Source organism: Glandiceps talaboti, chromosome 20, assembly GCF_964340395.1.
Source record: "Glandiceps talaboti chromosome 20, keGlaTala1.1, whole genome shotgun sequence".
Lineage (NCBI taxonomy): Eukaryota > Metazoa > Hemichordata > Enteropneusta > Spengelidae > Glandiceps > Glandiceps talaboti.
The window spans coordinates 19,070,613-19,091,247 of NC_135568.1; the positions used below are offsets into that span (position 1 = coordinate 19,070,613).

The window sequence follows — 20,635 nt, forward strand, 5'->3', positions numbered from 1 at the left end:
GATTTAAACAATATCGTACAAACAATCATTTTTGTGTAGTTAAAACACAGTTCAAGTGTGACGCTTAAGTATTACCCCAAACCTCAAGGCCGTAGGTAATATGAGGAAATACATATGAATGTACAAGAGTAATAAAATACATTGCAGTAAAATGTGCTTAAGTCTGTGTAAAATTCCACACTTTTTCCTCATGAGTTTATTTTATCAATAAGAACAGACCAAAAGAGATGTTTGTCTAATAGCATCCATACAAAAGAAACCACATCAATCTTCTTGATGAGTTCATCACTTCAAATAATATACCCAGATACATTTAGTCTATTTTTGCAACCCCTAAATATGATATAGTTTTCTTGCTTCTATTTGTAGTCATTTTATTTGCATGACACCAGAGTTTAATGTTGTTTAATTGAGAACAAGCTTTGTTCAGATCAATGTACTCACAAGCAGAATAAGAATGAAAAAGTCAGCTTAGCATCATCTGCGAATAGACGGAAATCAAAGAAAGAGGATGAGTTTGGAAGATCATTTATATAAATTAAAAACAGTATTGGACCTCGGACAGGACCCTGGATGACTCCATGGTGAATAGAACATGTTGCCAATGAGTAGCCATTTGACTTTACACATTAAGAATAGATAGGGCATATCTATTATCTATTTTAAAATTTAACAATATTGTTTGATTGCAGGGACCTAAAGGTGAAGCCTTTATGATGCAGGATGGTGAGGTACAATTAGTGAAAGGAAAAAAAGGAAAGAGAGGAAAACGTGGTCAGAAAGGAGAGAAGGGTGAATTTGGTTTGCCAGGCAGAAGTGTAAGTGTCATTTGTATAGACCTAAAAAGTGTGTTGTATCTGAATGGCATTTTCAGGCTGTCAGCAGGAACTCAGAAATTGACTAGAGGACTCAGCGGCACTGTTAACTTGGTCAGAGAAAATGCAGAAATTACAAAAAGGCTCAGTGCTTCTGTCATCTTGTTATGATAGAACACAAAATTACAAGAGGGCTTAGTATCCCCATTGCCTTGTTCAGAGAGAAAACAGACATTCAAGCTCAGTGCCACTCTTACCTTGTTCAGAGAGAACACAGAAATTACAGGAGGGCTCAGTGTCACTCTTACCTTGTGAGGAAAATATTATGTTATATTTATAATTCTAATTCCAGGGAAGACCAGGAATTCCTGGACCAATTGGGCCTGTAGGTCCAAGGGGAGAAAGGGGAGAACCCGGTTTTGCTGTAAGTATTAATACCATACTTAGTGTCACCCAGAATTTATTGACCTTGAAATAATAAAAGGAAATATGCAGTGAATATATGGAATGATTGTTTAGTAGAATTCAACATTGAGGGATTAAAATAAACCTTTGATATGTATTTAATACACTCCTTAAGTCATGTTATTTCACAGAAACTGAAAACTTCTTTCTTTATACAGTTGCCATATGCCAATTCCTTTTACTATTAATCAATGTTGATCTCACTTTCTCTCCATCCTTAAATATCATCATCATCAGATCAGTAAAACAACAAAAAGTTCTTGTTACAAGACTTAGGGCTCTAATTACTGATAGTAACATTTCACCTGTTATGGTCAACATGCTTTAGGGCTCTAATTACTGATAGTAACATTTCACCTGTTAAGGTCAACATGCTTTAGGGCTCTAATTACTGATAGTAACATTTCACCTGTTAAGGTCAACATGCCTTAGGGCTCTAATTACTGATAGTAACATTTCACCTGTTATAGTCAACATGCTTTAGGGCTCTAATTACTGATAGTAACATTTCACCTGTTATGGTCAACATGCTTTAGGGCTCTAATTACTGATAGTAACATTTCACCTGTTATGGTCAACATGCTTTAGGGCTCTAATTACTGATAGTAACATTTCACCTGTTAAGGTCAACAGGCCTTAGGGCTCTAATTACTGATAGTAACATTTCACCTGTTATGGTCAACATGCTTTAGGGCTCTAATTACTGATAGTAACATTTCACCTGTTATGGTCAACATGCTTTAGGGCTCTAATTACTGATAGTAACATTTCACCTGTTAAGGTCAACATGCTTTAGGGCTCTAATTACTGATAGTAACATTTCACCTGTTATGGTCAACAGGCCTTAGGGCTCTAATTACTGATAGTAACATTTCACCTGTTATGGTCAACAGGCCTTAGGGCTCTAATTACTGATAGTAACATTTCACCTGTTATGGTCAACAGGCCTTAGGGCTCTAATTACTGATAGTAACATTTCACCTGTTATGGTCAACAGGCCTTAGGGCTCTAATTACTGATAGTAACATTTCACCTGTTATGGTCAACATGCTTTAGGGCTCTAATTACTGATAGTAACATTTCACCTGTTATGGTCAACAGGCCTTAGGGCTCTAATTACTGATAGTAACATTTCACCTGTTAAGGTCAACATGCTTTAGGGCTCTAATTACTGATAGTAACATTTCACCTGTTATGGTCAACAGGCCTTAGGGCTCTAATTACTGATAGTAACATTTCACCTGTTATGGTCAACATGCTTTAGGGCTCTAATTACTGATAGTAACATTTCACCTGTTATGGTCAACATGCTTTAGGGCTCTAATTACTGATAGTAACATTTCACCTGTTAAGGTCAACAGGCCTTGGGGCTCTAATTTCTGATAGTAACATTTCACCTGTTATGGTCAACAGGCCTTAGGGCTCTAATTACTGATAGTAACATTTCACCTGTTATGGTCAACATGCTTTAGGGCTCTAATTACTGATAGTAACATTTCACCTGTTATGGTCAACATGCCTTAGGGCTCTAATTACCGATAGTAACATTTCACCTGTTAAGGTCAACATGCTTTAGGGCTCTAATTACTGATAGTAACATTTCACCTGTTAAGGTCAACATGCTTTAGGGCTCTAATTACTGATATTAACATTTCACCTGTTATGGTCAACATGCTTTAGGGCTCTAATTACTGATAGTAACATTTCACCTGTTAAGGTCAACATGCCTTAGAGCTCTAATTACTGATAGTAACATTTCACCTGTTATGGTCAACATGCTTTAGGGCTCTAATTACTGATAGTAACATTTCACCTGTTAAGGTCAACAGGCCTTGGGGCTCTAATTTCTGATAGTAACATTTCACCTGTTAAGGTCAACATGCTTTAGGGCTCTAATTACTGATATTAACATTTCACCTGTTATGGTCAACATGCTTTAGGGCTCTAATTACTGATAGTAACATTTCACCTGTTATGGTCAACATGCTTTAGGGCTCTAATTACTGATAGTAACATTTCACCTGTTATGGTCAACATGCTTTAGGGCTCTAATTACTGATAGTAACATTTCACCTGTTAAGGTCAACAGGCCTTGGGGCTCTAATTTCTGATAGTAACATTTCACCTGTTATGGTCAACAGGCCTTAGGGCTCTAATTACTGATAGTAACATTTCACCTGTTATAGTCAACATGCTTTAGGGCTCTAATTACTGATAGTAACATTTCACCTGTTATGGTCAACATGCTTTTGGGCTCTAATTACTGATAGTAACATTTCACCTGTTAAGGTCAACATGCTTTAGGGCTCTAATTACTGATAGTAACATTTCACCTGTTATGGTCAACAGGCCTTAGGGCTCTAATTACTGATAGTAACATTTCACCTGTTATGGTCAACAGGCCTTAGGGCTCTAATTACTGATAGTAACATTTCACCTGTTAAGGTCAACAGGCCTTAGGGCTCTAATTACTGATAGTAACATTTCACCTGTTAAGGTCAACATGCTTTAGGGCTCTAATTACTGATAGTAACATTTCACCTGTTAAGGTCAACATGCTTTGGCAAACTGTTGATGATCTGCGCATTCCTTTACTGCTAGGTGGTATTGTGGCAATGACATTGTTATACAAATCATATAATTGGTATGCTCCTTCAGCCCTGTAAATGTGTTACTCAATTGTCTTCAATGTGGAGAGATCTTTTGATGCTAACAAAGACTTTCTCATAACTAGTATCTATGTTATTGTGTGTAGTTACCAATTGACTCTTCTTTTGCAGGGTATTCCTGGACTGAATGGTGTCAAAGGAGAAAAGGGAGATTTGGTCAGTGTTTATATTGTATTCTAATCTAAAATGTAGACACTATAAAATGTAGAGATATGTGGAGATTTGTGCTTTACTTCTTGTCAGCAATGTGAAGAATATATTAGATTGTCACCATGCAAACAAACATGGAAACCAATGGTTACATTTTGAATTAATTTACAAAATAGCAAGGACTAAGAACGATGGCAAACCAAGTAGTAGCAACTATAAAAGACAACAGCAGCAGACAGTGTAACATCAACAGTAGACAATGTAGCAAGAACACACAATGTATCAACAACAGCAGACAATGTATCAACAACAGCAGACAATGTAGCAACTGCAACAGACAATGTATCAACAACAGCAGACAATGCAGCAACTGCAACAGATAATGAAATAAAAACTATAAGAAATCCAATTTTTAGCTCCTGAAGGGGAGCTTAAGGTGGAGATGCACAAAAAATCGTTATTTTGACCATTTTTGAGATTATGTGCTCTTTTGCCATAGTAAATATTCTTCTTTCAACCAGAGAAAACTGGACTGGGTTTGAGTTTTGCAAATCCCGAAAAATCATGAAAAAAAGAAGTAAACAAATGCACGGGTACCAAAACGCTAAAGAAGCCCTATTTTATCACTATAAACTCACGATATTTGCATACAACTAAGACGATTGACATAGGATTATGCAAAATATACGTGGTGTCATTCGCGCATGCTCAGATCACACACGAATCACTAGCACTGTAACCATATGGAGTAAAAGGGGAGATATCTCCATGACGGTACCATGAAGGAAAGAAAAAGATGTGGGTATCCCGGGCGTAACTTTATTTCTCTTCTAGTAGTAAAATATCTGTATAACGCATATGAACAAACGAGTAAAACTTCTCAAAGAATACCGATATTTGACCATACGTTTCCGAAATTCACTGATGACCTAGTTTCGTACACCGTCTCAAGATTTACTGCTCACGTCCTAATATCTGATTCTTGTACTTTGAAAACTGTTGATACTTTGCTGGTAACGGTCAAATGTAAGCTGACACATTTCAATCACGTACTCCAAAATCCTGTGAATTAGTAACTGTCTAGTTTCAGAACATTCCGGTGCGACACAGAGTCAGTGCATACTCGCTGTGAAAATCATTACGTAAGGTACACTGTACACATGTCAGGCTTTCGGTCGGTCGATCGATCATTACAGACATTTGAACACACCAAAATCTTTAGATAGATGACAATTTTACATATTGGGCCGTGTTTTGACTGAATCAGGAAATCTCGGTTCAAAATAAACTTCACAAGTAGCGTATGCACGTATTAACAATCACCAAACGCAATCTGAGCTTGCTTTAATTTGTACTTCCGGAATACTTCCATAATATCTCGCATCTCCGATTTCGAGTTGGTTTTAAAATGTCTTTGATTTTCCTATTATTTTCCTTCCGTGTTCTTACAAAATGTCGGTTAAGGTTGTTTTATGATTGACTAGACTTGTCCTATTTCCAGAAAACAGTCAATGTTCACGTGCATGTACTCCTCCGAATGGCGAGTATCACCCGAGCTACATGGCGATTTCAATTTTCCAAACATACCCGCCCGTAACAATCGAGTCTAGTTTTGTTTATCCGTCTGTCTACGATATCAGTCGATGTGTCTGATACGCGCAGTGATGTGCCAATACATGTTGAAAGTTATTTTAAATCGAAAGACTTAGACATTTTCAGATGCCAACATGAGCAATGCGTCAGACAATCAAACGCGAAAGACACCACAACCAACTAACTTAAAAGAAAACGCTTTACATGTAATTTGTAGCAAGCTAGCTGTGTGGAAAGATTTTGGGTTCATTGTAACAGCCAAATTCAGGCAAAATTTCCCCTTTTGGATTTAATGGAGTGTGTACGTACAGACGTAAGCAGACACTAATTTTTTGACTAAATTTATGTGGCAATGTGTAAAATCACGTAGGTTACCCCTTTCATCGCACATTCGAAGCTTCAGACAATATTTTGAACGAAATAGTAACAAGGTGATTCCGCCGTGGTTTAGAAAGTGGCCATGCTACTACATCTAGTTACGAAATTTCCCGTGTTTGACGATCGAAACTGAGCAAAATTTAACGTAATGCAGTTATTCCGAAATTCAAAACGAAATATTTGTATCGGGAAGTGCTTCCGGGAAAAGTGAAGTTTAGACACACGGGGCCACTATTGATAGCACCGTGGATCTGCCGCCGGACAGAGTAACATCATAATAACCTTGGACTTGACTTTGGCCACGCCTCTGATTACTAATTAATGAGATGACGTCAATAAACTGGGCTTCCGCGCCATTTGCAATGTGATCTTGTGTATCACATTCCAGTCGAACGACCTTGATTTGCCGTGTTTCTACGATGCTACACTTGTATTAATCAAAACGACAATTAGAATAACTGAAGACTCGTTTTATCCACTGCTTGGTGATATTTTTATTGCATGACACGCCGGGAAATCTTCTGCAAGTCAAATTTTACGCTGTATTTCGAAAATCGGCATTTTCTCCGTTTACATTTTCAAGCCCCCAGACCAAGTTCTAAAGTCTCGATGTCGACAGTACTTCCTCGCAATCAATTGAAATTTTCGCTGGTGCTTTCTTAGGTATTGTTCTTACAAACCGTGTCTCAGAATTTGTAAGTTCGCTCTATTACGTGTGAAATTGATGATTAAGTGAGAAAAATCTGTCAATAAGCTTCCCATTATAATTTGTCAACTTTCGAGGCATGTTGTAAAAGAACGACAGATGGCAGAAAAAAAGTGAGACACGCTTTTGTTATGTGTGAAGTGAACATTCTAAAACACCAAAGAAATGGAAAATCGGGTGACAGGTGGTCTCTTCCGAGGCGTTTATATTGGCGCCTTGAGATAATCAAGACACCTCTATTCATACCTAAAACAAACTCTCACTTTCAGTCAAAGACAATAGAAAATACAATAGCATTTAAGAGGAGAGAAAAACCTTTCAGAAAATATATGGGTTGATGGTGTAAACTTTATTCACTGTTGGCAAACAATAACTTGAAAATATGTCACCCTTAAAACCTCCCCTTTGTGCATCTCCACCTTAAGCGACACTGGGTGTCTATCTGTCTGTCTCATCAATTTCTCAAAAACCCCTGACTGCTTTGAAATGAGATTCTGTGGACTAATGCAGTGAACTGATTAGGTTTTTAGCATAACTGAACTGAGGTCCAGCAATGCTATAGGCATGGTGAAATGTCTGTGTGTGCAGATGTATGCTAAACACATAAAAGTCCAAAAGTGTCAGACTGATAGTCTTCATATTTGATTGGGACATTACTTTAATAGGGTGTGTAGATAGAAAATTGTTCAAGTGAAAATGATAACAGAGATGTGTGTTTTGAGTCAAAAAACTTAAACTTCAAAACTACTCGGCAGATTGGCCTGAAATTTGATGAAATGTTCTTGGGAGTGTTTAATTTAAGAATTGTCCATGACATGATGATTCCATTGATGATATGCAAATTAGGGCTACAAGTCAAATATATTGAACTAAGTTAATCAACAAAAGTAAACTATGCAAACCACATAAAAGTTTGGACATTTGAATGATCACAACAAAAACCATCAGACAATTCCAGTATACATGTACAATATGATAAAAGACAAATTATACAGAACCTTGTAATATTGGTGTAAAGAGAGTACTCAAGGAGGTTTCTACAGCAAAGTAAAATTCTGTATGTAACCTGGTGGAAATCCATTTGTTATGAAGTGTCTCGATTTCTCTTTTCCCAGGGTAGGAATTTTTAAAGTTGAGGACTATAGATAGTCAAAGAGATTTTGATTTACAAAAAAATAGTGTATTTGAACTTGGTATGTTTGACAAGTAACTGAAGTGTGAATGCATATTTATCAAATTACTACTTTTGACTTTAGAATTTATGTTAAAGCAAGCAAGCTATCCTTAAAAAAAATGTTTGTCAAAAACTTAAACTATTTTAATATACTGTTGTTAGACTTAAAGTTAGCATAATATTTAGAAACTAACCTAGTGGAGATCTTTCAGTTTACCTAATATTTAGAAACTAACCTAGTGGAGATCTTTCAGTTTACCTAATATTTAGAAACTAACCTAGTGGAGATCTTTCAGTTTACGTAATATTTAGAAACTAACCTAGTGGAGATCTTTCAGTTTACGTAATATTTAGAAACTAACCTAGTGGAGATCTTTCAGTTTACCTAATATTTAGAAACTAATCTAGTGGAGATCTTTCAGTTTACCTAATGTTTAGAAACTAACCTAGTGGAGATCTTTCAGTTTACCTAATATTTAGAAATTAATCTAGTGGAGATCTTTTAGTTTATGTCTGGTATGGAAATACTATCCAAGTGACATTGACTAATTTTCAGTTTTCTGATTCCAGATTGAAGCTGTAGCTATCAAGGTAAGGAGTATCATAAACTTTTAACCTAATGAAATGGCATCATTTCAGTTCAAATAGTTGGTAGTCTGTAAGGTACTCTGTGACAGGGCGCCCTCACACAATGGTCCCAGTGAGAGGAGACCAGTGAGGGTGGAATGACACAACGTACCTTGCAGTCTAAGTAGTTGGCAGGTAGTATTCAGAATAACATTGAGTAGTGAGGTGGTAATGATATACAAGTATACGCAAGATTACCTAGAGGTGATTCCAGTACACTCAGTAAATCTAACATAGTACTTCCAGTTACAGTTAATACAGCTTATTCTTGTTTCACATCTTCCAACATCTTCCAACAACACCAGCTAACACAAACACTTATAGATTGTGTGTGGAATCATTGCCAATTCACCAGCTAATACAAACACTTATAGATTGTGTGTGGAATCATTGCCAATTCACCAGCTAATACAAGTACTTATAGATTGTGTATGGAATCATTGCCAATTCACCAGCTAATACAAACACTTATAGATTGTGTATGGAATCATTGCCAATTCACCAGCTAATACAAACACTTATAGATTGTGTATGGAATCATTGCCAATTCACCAGCTAATACAAACACTTATAGATTGTGTATGGAATCATTGCCAATTCACCAGCTAATACAAACACTTATAGATTGTGTGTGGAATCATTGCCAATTCACCAGCTAATACAAACACTTATAGATTGTGTGTGGAATCATTGCCAATTCACCAGCTAATACAAACACTTATATATTGTGTGTGGAATCATTGCCAATTCACCAGCTAATACAAACACTTATAGATTGTGTATGGAATCATTGCCAATTCACCAGCTAATACAAACACTTATATATTGTGTGTGGAATCATTGCCAATTCACCAGCTAATACAAACACTTATAGATTGTGTGTGGAATCATGGCCAATTCACCAGCTAATACAAACACTTATAGATTGTGTGTGGAATCATTGCCAATTCACCAGCTAATACAAACACTTATAGATTGTGTGTGGAATCATTGCCAATTCACCAGCTAATACAAGTACTTATAGATTGTGTGTGGAATCATTGCCAATTCACCAGCTAATACAAACACTTATAGATTGTGTATGGAATCATTGCCAATTCACCAGCTAATACAAACACTTATATATTGTGTGTGGAATCATTGCCAATTCACCAGCTAATACAAACACTTATAGATTGTGTATGGAATCATTGCCAATTCACCAGCTAATACAAGTACTTATAGATTGTGTGTGGAATCATTGCCAATTCACCAGCTAATACAAACACTTATAGATTGTGTGTGGAATCATTGCCAATTCACCAGCTAATACAAGTACTTATAGATTGTGTGTGGAATCATTGCCAATTCACCAGCTAATACAAACACTTATAGATTGTGTGTGGAATCATTGCCAATTCACCAGCTAATACAAGTACTTATAGATTGTGTGTGGAATCATTGCCAATTCACCAGCTAATACAAGTACTTATAGATTGTGTATGGAATCATTGCCAATTCACCAGCTAATACAAACACTTATAGATTGTGTGTGGAATCATTGCCAATTCACCAGCTAATACAAACACTTATAGATTGTGTGTGGAATCATTGCCAATTCACCAGCTAATACAAGTACTTATAGATTGTGTGTGGAATCATTGCCAATTCACCAGCTAATACAAACACTTATAGATTGTGTATGGAATCATTGCCAATTCACCAGCTAATACAAACACTTATATATTGTGTGTGGAATCATTGCCAATTCACCAGCTAATACAAACACTTATAGATTGTGTATGGAATCATTGCCAATTCACCAGCTAATACAAGTACTTATAGATTGTGTGTGGAATCATTGCCAATTCACCAGCTAATACAAACACTTATAGATTGTGTGTGGAATCATTGCCAATTCACCAGCTAATACAAGTACTTATAGATTGTGTGTGGAATCATTGCCAATTCACCAGCTAATACAAACACTTATAGATTGTGTGTGGAATCATTGCCAATTCACCAGCTAATACAAGTACTTATAGATTGTGTGTGGAATCATTGCCAATTCACCAGCTAATACAAGTACTTATAGATTGTGTATGGAATCATTGCCAATTCACCAGCTAATACAAACACTTATATATTGTGTGTGGAATCATTGCCAATTCACCAGCTAATACAAACACTTATAGATTGTGTGTGGAATCATTGCCAATTCACCAGCTAATACAAGTACTTTTAGATTGTGTATGGAATCATTGCCAATTCACCAGCTAATACAAACACTTATATATTGTGTGTGGAATCATTGCCAATTCACCAGCTAATACAAACACTTATAGATTGTGTGTGGAATCATTGCCAATTCACCAGCTAATACAAACACTTATAGATTGTGTGTGGAATCATTGCCAATTCACCAGCTAATACAAACACTTATAGATTGTGTGTGGAATCATTGCCAATTCACCAGCTAATACAAGTACTTATAGATTGTGTGTGGAATCATTGCCAATTCACCAGCTAATACAAGTACTTATAGATTGTGTGTGGAATCATTGCCAATTCACCAGCTAATACAAACACTTATAGATTGTGTGTGGAATCATTGCCAATTCACCAGCTAATACAAGTACTTATAGATTGTGTGTGGAATCATTGCCAATTCACCAGTTAATACAAACACTTATAGATTGTGTGTGGAATCATTGCCAATTCACCAGCTAATACAAACACTTATAGATTGTGTGTGGAATCATTGCCAATTCACCAGCTAACACAAACACTTATAGATTGTGTGTGGAATCATTGCCAATTCACCAGCTAATACAAACACTTATAGATTGTGTGTGGAATCATTGCCAATTCACCAGCTAATACAAACACTTATAGATTGTGTGTGGAATCATTGCCAATTCACCAGCTAATACAAACACTTATAGATTGTGTGTGGAATCATTGCCAATTCACCAGCTAATACAAACACTTATAGATTGTGTGTGGAATCATTGCCAATTCACCAGATACAAGTACTTATAGATTGTGTGTGGAATCATTGCCAATTCACCAGCTAATACAAGTACTTATAGATTGTGTGTGGAATCATTGCCAATTCACCAGATACAAGTACTTATAGATTGTGTGTGGAATCATTGCCAATTCACCAGCTAATACAAGTACTTATAGATTGTGTGTGGAATCATTGCCAATTCACCAGCTAATACAAACACTTATAGATTGTGTGTGGAATCATTGCCAATTCACCAGCTAATACAAACACTTATAGATTGTGTATGGAATCATTGCCAATTCACCAGCTAATACAAGTACTTATAGATTGTGTGTGGAATCATTGCCAATTCACCAGCTAATACAAACACTTATAGATTGTGTATGGAATCATTGCCAATTCACCAGCTAATACAAACACTTATAGATTGTGTGTGGAATCATTGCCAATTCACCAGCTAATACAAACACTTATAGATTGTGTATGGAATCATTGCCAATTCACCAGCTAATACAAGTACTTTTAGATTGTGTATGGAATCATTGCCAATTCACCAGCTAATACAAACACTTATAGATTGTGTGTGGAATCATTGCCAATTCACCAGCTAATACAAACTCTTATAGATTGTGTGTGGAATCATTGCCAATTCACCAGCTAATACAAACACTTATAGATTGTGTGTGGAATCATTGCCAATTCACCAGCTAATACAAACACTTATAGATTGTGTGTGGAATCATTGCCAATTCACCAGCTAATACAAACACTTATAGATTGTGTATGGAATCATTGCCAATTCACCAGCTAATACAAGTACTTATAGATTGTGTGTGGAATCATTGCCAATTCACCAGCTAATACAAACACTTTTAGATTGTGTATGGAATCATTGCCAATTCACCAGCTAATACAAGTACTTATAGATTGTGTGTGGAATCATTGCCAATTCACCAGCTAATACAAGTACTTATAGATTGTGTGTGGAATCATTGCCAATTCACCAGCTAATACAAACACTTATAGATTGTGTGTGGAATCATTGCCAATTCACCAGCTAATACAAGTACTTATAGATTGTGTGTGGAATCATTGCCAATTCACCAGCTAATACAAACACTTATAGATTGTGTGTGGAATCATTGCCAATTCACCAGCTAATACAAACACTTATATATTGTGTATGGAATCATTGCCAATTCACCAGCTAATACAAACACTTATAGATTGTGTGTGGAATCATTGCCAATTCACCAGCTAATACAAACACTTATAGATTGTGTGTGGAATCATTGCCAATTCACCAGCTAATACAAGTACTTATAGATTGTGTGTGGAATCATTGCCAATTCACCAGCTAATACAAACACTTATAGATTGTATGTGGAATCATTGCCAATTCACCAGCTAATACAAACACTTATAGATTGTGTGTGGAATCATTGCCAATTCACCAGCTAATACAAGTACTTATAGATTGTGTGTGGAATCATTGCCAATTCACCAGCTAATACAAACACTTATAGATTGTGTGTGGAATCATTGCCAATTCACCAGCTAACACAAACACTTATAGATTGTGTGTGGAATCATTGCCAATTCACCAGCTAATACAAACACTTATAGATTGTGTGTGGAATCATTGCCAATTCACCAGCTAATACAAACACTTATAGATTGTGTGTGGAATCATTGCCAATTCACCAGCTAACACAAACACTTATAGATTGTGTGTGGAATCATTGCCAATTCACCAGCTAATACAAGTACTTATAGATTGTGTGTGGAATCATTGCCAATTCACCAGCTAATACAAGTACTTATAGATTGTGTGTGGAATCATTGCCAATTCACCAGCTAATACAAGTACTTATAGATTGTGTATGGAATCATGGCCAATTCACCAGCTAATACAAGTACTTATAGATTGTGTGTGGAATCATTGCCAATTCACCAGCTAATACAAGTACTTATAGATTGTGTATGGAATCATGGCCAATTCACCAGCTAATACAAACACTTATAGATTGTGTGTGGAATCATTGCCAATTCACCAGCTAATACAAGTACTTATAGATTGTGTATGGAATCATTGCCAATTCACCAGCTAATACAAACACTTATAGATTGTGTGTGGAATCATTGCCAATTCACCAGCTAATACAAGTACTTATAGATTGTGTGTGGAATCATTGCCAATTCACCAGATACAAGTACTTATAGATTGTGTGTGGAATCATTGCCAATTCACCAGCTAATACAAGTACTTTTAGATTGTGTGTGGAATCATTGCCAATTCACCAGCTAACACAAACACTTATAGATTGTGTGTGGAATCATTGCCAATTCACCAGCTAATACAAACACTTATAGATTGTGTATGGAATCATTGCCAATTCACCAGCTAATACAAGTACTTTTAGATTGTGTATGGAATCATTGCCAATTCACCAGCTAATACAAACACTTATAGATTGTGTATGGAATCATTGCCAATTCACCAGCTAATACAAGTACTTATAGATTGTGTGTGGAATCATTGCCAATTCACCAGCTAATACAAGTACTTATAGATTGTGTGTGGAATCATTGCCAATTCACCAGCTAATACAAACACTTTTAGATTGTGTATGGAATCATTGCCAATTCACCAGCTAATACAAGTACTTATAGATTGTGTGTGGAATCATTGCCAATTCACCAGCTAATACAAGTACTTATAGATTGTGTGTGGAATCATTGCCAATTCACCAGCTAATACAAACACTTATAGATTGTGTGTGGAATCATTGCCAATTCACCAGCTAATACAAGTACTTATAGATTGTGTGTGGAATCATTGCCAATTCACCAGCTAATACAAACACTTATAGATTGTGTATGGAATCATTGCCAATTCACCAGCTAATACAAACACTTATAGATTGTGTGTGGAATCATTGCCAATTCACCAGCTAATACAAACACTTATAGATTGTGTGTGGAATCATTGCCAATTCACCAGCTAATACAAGTACTTATAGATTGTGTGTGGAATCATTGCCAATTCACCAGCTAATACAAACACTTATAGATTGTGTGTGGAATCATTGCCAATTCACCAGCTAATACAAACACTTATAGATTGTGTGTGGAATCATTGCCAATTCACCAGCTAACACAAACACTTATAGATTGTGTGTGGAATCATTGCCAATTCACCAGCTAATACAAGTACTTATAGATTGTGTGTGGAATCATTGCCAATTCACCAGCTAATACAAGTACTTATAGATTGTGTGTGGAATCATTGCCAATTCACCAGCTAATACAAGTACTTATAGATTGTGTATGGAATCATGGCCAATTCACCAGCTAATACAAGTACTTATAGATTGTGTGTGGAATCATTGCCAATTCACCAGCTAATACAAGTACTTATAGATTGTGTATGGAATCATGGCCAATTCACCAGCTAATACAAACACTTATAGATTGTGTGTGGAATCATTGCCAATTCACCAGCTAATACAAGTACTTATAGATTGTGTATGGAATCATTGCCAATTCACCAGCTAATACAAACACTTATAGATTGTGTGTGGAATCATTGCCAATTCACCAGCTAATACAAACACTTATAGATTGTGTGTGGAATCATTGCCAATTCACCAGCTAATACAAGTACTTTTAGATTGTGTATGGAATCATTGCCAATTCACCAGCTAATACAAACACTTATATATTGTGTGTGGAATCATTGCCAATTCACCAGCTAATACAAGTACTTATAGATTGTGTGTGGAATCATTGCCAATTCACCAGCTAATACAAACACTTATAGATTGTGTATGGAATCATTGCCAATTCACCAGCTAATACAAGTACTTTTAGATTGTGTATGGAATCATTGCCAATTCACCAGCTAATACAAACACTTATAGATTGTGTATGGAATCATTGCCAATTCACCAGCTAATACAAGTACTTATAGATTGTGTGTGGAATCATTGCCAATTCACCAGCTAATACAAGTACTTATAGATTGTGTGTGGAATCATTGCCAATTCACCAGCTAATACAAACACTTTTAGATTGTGTATGGAATCATTGCCAATTCACCAGCTAATACAAGTACTTATAGATTGTGTGTGGAATCATTGCCAATTCACCAGCTAATACAAGTACTTATAGATTGTGTGTGGAATCATTGCCAATTCACCAGCTAATACAAACACTTATAGATTGTGTGTGGAATCATTGCCAATTCACCAGCTAATACAAGTACTTATAGATTGTGTGTGGAATCATTGCCAATTCACCAGCTAATACAAACACTTATAGATTGTGTATGGAATCATTGCCAATTCACCAGCTAATACAAACACTTATAGATTGTGTATGGAATCATTGCCAATTCACCAGCTAATACAAACACTTATAGATTGTGTATGGAATCATTGCCAATTCACCAGCTAATACAAACACTTATAGATTGTGTGTGGAATCATTGCCAATTCACCAGCTAATACAAACACTTATAGATTGTGTGTGGAATCATTGCCAATTCACCAGCTAATACAAGTACTTATAGATTGTGTGTGGAATCATTGCCAATTCACCAGCTAACACAAACACTTATAGATTGTGTGTGGAATCATTGCCAATTCACCAGCTAATACAAACACTTATAGATTGTGTGTGGAATCATTGCCAATTCACCAGCTAATACAAACACTTATAGATTGTGTGTGGAATCATTGCCAATTCACCAGCTAATACAAACACTTATAGATTGTGTGTGGAATCATTGCCAATTCACCAGCTAATACAAACACTTATAGATTGTGTGTGGAATCATTGCCAATTCACCAGCTAATACAAACACTTATAGATTGTGTGTGGAATCATTGCCAATTCACCAGCTAATACAAACACTTATAGATTGTGTATGGAATCATTGCCAATTCACCAGCTAATACAAACACTTATAGATTGTGTGTGGAATCATTGCCAATTCACCAGCTAATACAAGTACTTATAGATTGTGTGTGGAATCATTGCCAATTCACCAGCTAATACAAACACTTATAGATTGTGTGTGGAATCATTGCCAATTCACCAGCTAACACAAGTACTTATAGATTGTGTATGGAATCATTGCCAATTCACCAGCTAATACAAACACTTATAGATTGTGTGTGGAATCATTGCCAATTCACCAGCTAATACAAACACTTATAGATTGTGTATGGAATCATTGCCAATTCACCAGCTAATACAAACACTTATAGATTGTGTGTGGAATCATTGCCAATTCACCAGCTAATACAAACACTTATAGATTGTGTGTGGAATCATGGCCAATTCACCAGCTAATACAAACACTTATAGATTGTGTGTGGAATCATTGCCAATTCACCAGCTAATACAAACACTTATAGATTGTGTGTGGAATCATTGCCAATTCACCAGCTAATACAAACACTTATAGATTGTGTGTGGAATCATTGCCAATTCACCAGCTAATACAAGTACTTATAGATTGTGTGTGGAATCATTGCCAATTCACCAGCTAATACAAGTACTTATAGATTGTGTGTGGAATCATTGCCAATTCACCAGCTAATACAAGTACTTATAGATTGTGTATGGAATCATTGCCAATTCACCAGCTAATACAAACACTTATAGATTGTGTGTGGAATCATTGCCAATTCACCAGATACAAGTACTTATAGATTGTGTGTGGAATCATTGCCAATTCACCAGCTAATACAAGTACTTATAGATTGTGTGTGGAATCATTGCCAATTCACCAGCTAATACAAGTACTTATAGATTGTGTGTGGAATCATTGCCAATTCACCAGCTAATACAAGTACTTATAGATTGTGTGTGGAATCATTGCCAATTCACCAGCTAATACAAACACTTATAGATTGTGTATGGAATCATTGCCAATTCACCAGCTAATACAAACACTTATAGATTGTGTGTGGAATCATTGCCAATTCACCAGCTAACACAAACACTTATAGATTGTGTGTGGAATCATTGCCAATTCACCAGCTAATACAAACACTTATAGATTGTGTGTGGAATCATTGCCAATTCACCAGCTAATACAAGTACTTATAGATTGTGTGTGGAATCATTGCCAATTCACCAGATACAAGTACTTATAGATTGTGTGTGGAATCATTGCCAATTCACCAGCTAATACAAACACTTATAGATTGTGTGTGGAATCATTGCCAATTCACCAGATACAAGTACTTATAGATTGTGTGTGGAATCATTGCCAATTCACCAGCTAATACAAACACTTATAGATTGTGTGTGGAATCATTGCCAATTCACCAGCTAATACAAACACTTATAGATTGTGTGTGGAATCATTGCCAATTCACCAGATACAAGTACTTTTAGATTGTGTGTGGAATCATTGCCAATTCACCAGCTAATACAAACACTTATATATTGTGTGTGGAATCATTGCCAATTCACCAGCTAATACAAGTACTTATAGATTGTGTGTGGAATCATTGCCAATTCACCAGCTAATACAAACACTTATAGATTGTGTATGGAATCATTGCCAATTCACCAGCTAATACAAACACTTATAGATTGTGTGTGGAATCATTGCCAATTCACCAGCTAATACAAGTACTTTTAGATTGTGTGTGGAATCATTGCCAATTCACCAGCTAATACAAACACTTATAGATTGTGTATGGAATCATTGCCAATTCACCAGCTAATACAAGTACTTTTAGATTGTGTATGGAATCATTGCCAATTCACCAGCTAATACAAACACTTATAGATTGTGTATGGAATCATTGCCAATTCACCAGCTAATACAAACACTTATAGATTGTGTGTGGAATCATTGCCAATTCACCAGCTAATACAAACACTTATAGATTGTGTGTGGAATCATTGCCAATTCACCAGCTAATACAAACACTTATAGATTGTGTGTGGAATCATTGCCAATTCACCAGCTAATACAAGTACTTATAGATTGTGTGTGGAATCATTGCCAATTCACCAGCTAATACAAACACTTATAGATTGTGTGTGGAATCATTGCCAATTCACCAGCTAATACAAGTACTTATAGATTGTGTGTGGAATCATTGCCAATTCACCAGATACAAGTACTTATAGATTGTGTGTGGAATCATTGCCAATTCACCAGCTAATACAAACACTTATAGATTGTGTGTGGAATCATTGCCAATTCACCAGCTAATACAAGTACTTATAGATTGTGTGTGGAATCATTGCCAATTCACCAGCTAATACAAGTACTTTTAGATTGTGTATGGAATCATTGCCAATTCACCAGCTAATACAAGTACTTATAGATTGTGTGTGGAATCATTGCCAATTCACCAGCTAATACAAGTACTTATAGATTGTGTGTGGAATCATTGCCAATTCACCAGATACAAGTACTTATAGATTGTGTGTGGAATCATTGCCAATTCACCAGCTAATACAAGTACTTATAGATTGTGTGTGGAATCATTGCCAATTCACCAGCTAATACAAACACTTATAGATTGTGTATGGAATCATTGCCAATTCACCAGCTAATACAAGTACTTATAGATTGTGTGTGGAATCATTGCCAATTCACCAGCTAATACAAGTACTTATAGATTGTGTATGGAATCATTGCCAATTCACCAGCTAATACAAACACTTATAGATTGTGTGTGGAATCATTGCCAATTCACCAGCTAATACAAACACTTATAGATTGTGTGTGGAATCATTGCCAATTCACCAGCTAATACAAACACTTATAGATTGTGTGTGGAATCATTGCCAATTCACCAGCTAATACAAACACTTATAGATTGTGTGTGGAATCATTGCCAATTCACCAGCTAATACAAACACTTATAGATTGTGTGTGAAATCATTGCCAATTCACCAGCTAATACAAACACTTATAGATTGTGTGTGGAATCATTGCCAATTCACCAGCTAATACAAACACTTATAGATTGTGTGTGGAATCATTGCCAATTCACCAGCTAATACAAACACTTATAGATTCCGTGGCCTCTTATGAAGAACACAACCTCAACTCTACTCTAGATTACTACAATGGTAAAATCTATCAGTAGAGAGGAAATCATCTTTATTTTGAACATGTCTCAACTGTATTGCAAGTCTTCGACTTTTGATTAAAAGATCCAATTATTACCAGCAAATGTCATCAAGCAGTTTGTGAGAGAATTTGGTTTCAATATTGAATGTGCAAGATAAGAAGGAAATAAGACAAGAGTTCTTTAACAATACTAGTACTTGTCATAATTTTACTGAAATTGTCATAATTTTACTGAAATTGTACTCAGACTGGTTAAAAAATATAATGTTCTTTTATACACAAACAACTTAATTTTGTTATGGCTATGTTTCGGTAATGTGACTGTGGTATGGTGAATACAGTCGTGTATGGGACAATGTATTCACAACACCGCCATCTAGTGGTGAACAGTAATCACAATTGGTTTCTCCTGAGAAAGAGAACAGTCGCCAAAACATACACATGAACAAAATTAACTTGGTTGTGTATCAAAGAATATTTATTTACTATATTATTGAATTCCCAACCTTACAGAGTGTACTGGTTAGAAATGTCAAAAACTTGTAGAATAACTTTATTATAGTAAGGCAGATGAGGTCAATATCTATTCATTTGGTGTTGGTAAAGATAAGAGAGTGTTGTCCCAGTAGTATTACATGTAAATTCTTTCAATCAAGTCAGAGGTGTTTGTTTATTATAGGGTGAGAAGGGTGATTCAGGACCCATCGGTCTACCAGGACCACCTGGAATAGGAGGAGAATTAATTCAAGATAAAGATGGAGATCCATCTAAGGTAAGATATATATTTCAAAGTTTGTTTGAATTTTAAGTATATAAAGACAACAGTATAAAAAAACCTAACAATTCCTGTGTATAGACAACTAACCAGTACATTATTCAGTATAACACATTGACAACATCATTCATGAGTGTGAGCGCCCCCCCCCCCCATCACCAAGATATTGACCACATCA

The 20,635-nt window shown here is 36.0% G+C and overlaps 1 protein-coding gene across 1 annotated transcript in view; it reads left to right on the plus strand.

Moving 5' to 3' along the window:
- Positions 1–20,635, plus strand: part of LOC144450641 (uncharacterized) — a 166,898-nt gene that overhangs the window by 94,652 nt on the left and 51,611 nt on the right. The window contains exons 26-30 of the mRNA XM_078141285.1: positions 693–818; positions 1,168–1,239; positions 4,061–4,105; positions 8,521–8,541; positions 20,362–20,454. Coding sequence (XP_077997411.1) covers positions 693–818; positions 1,168–1,239; positions 4,061–4,105; positions 8,521–8,541; positions 20,362–20,454 — 357 coding nt within the window. The remainder of the gene's footprint in view (positions 1–692; positions 819–1,167; positions 1,240–4,060; positions 4,106–8,520; positions 8,542–20,361; positions 20,455–20,635) is intronic.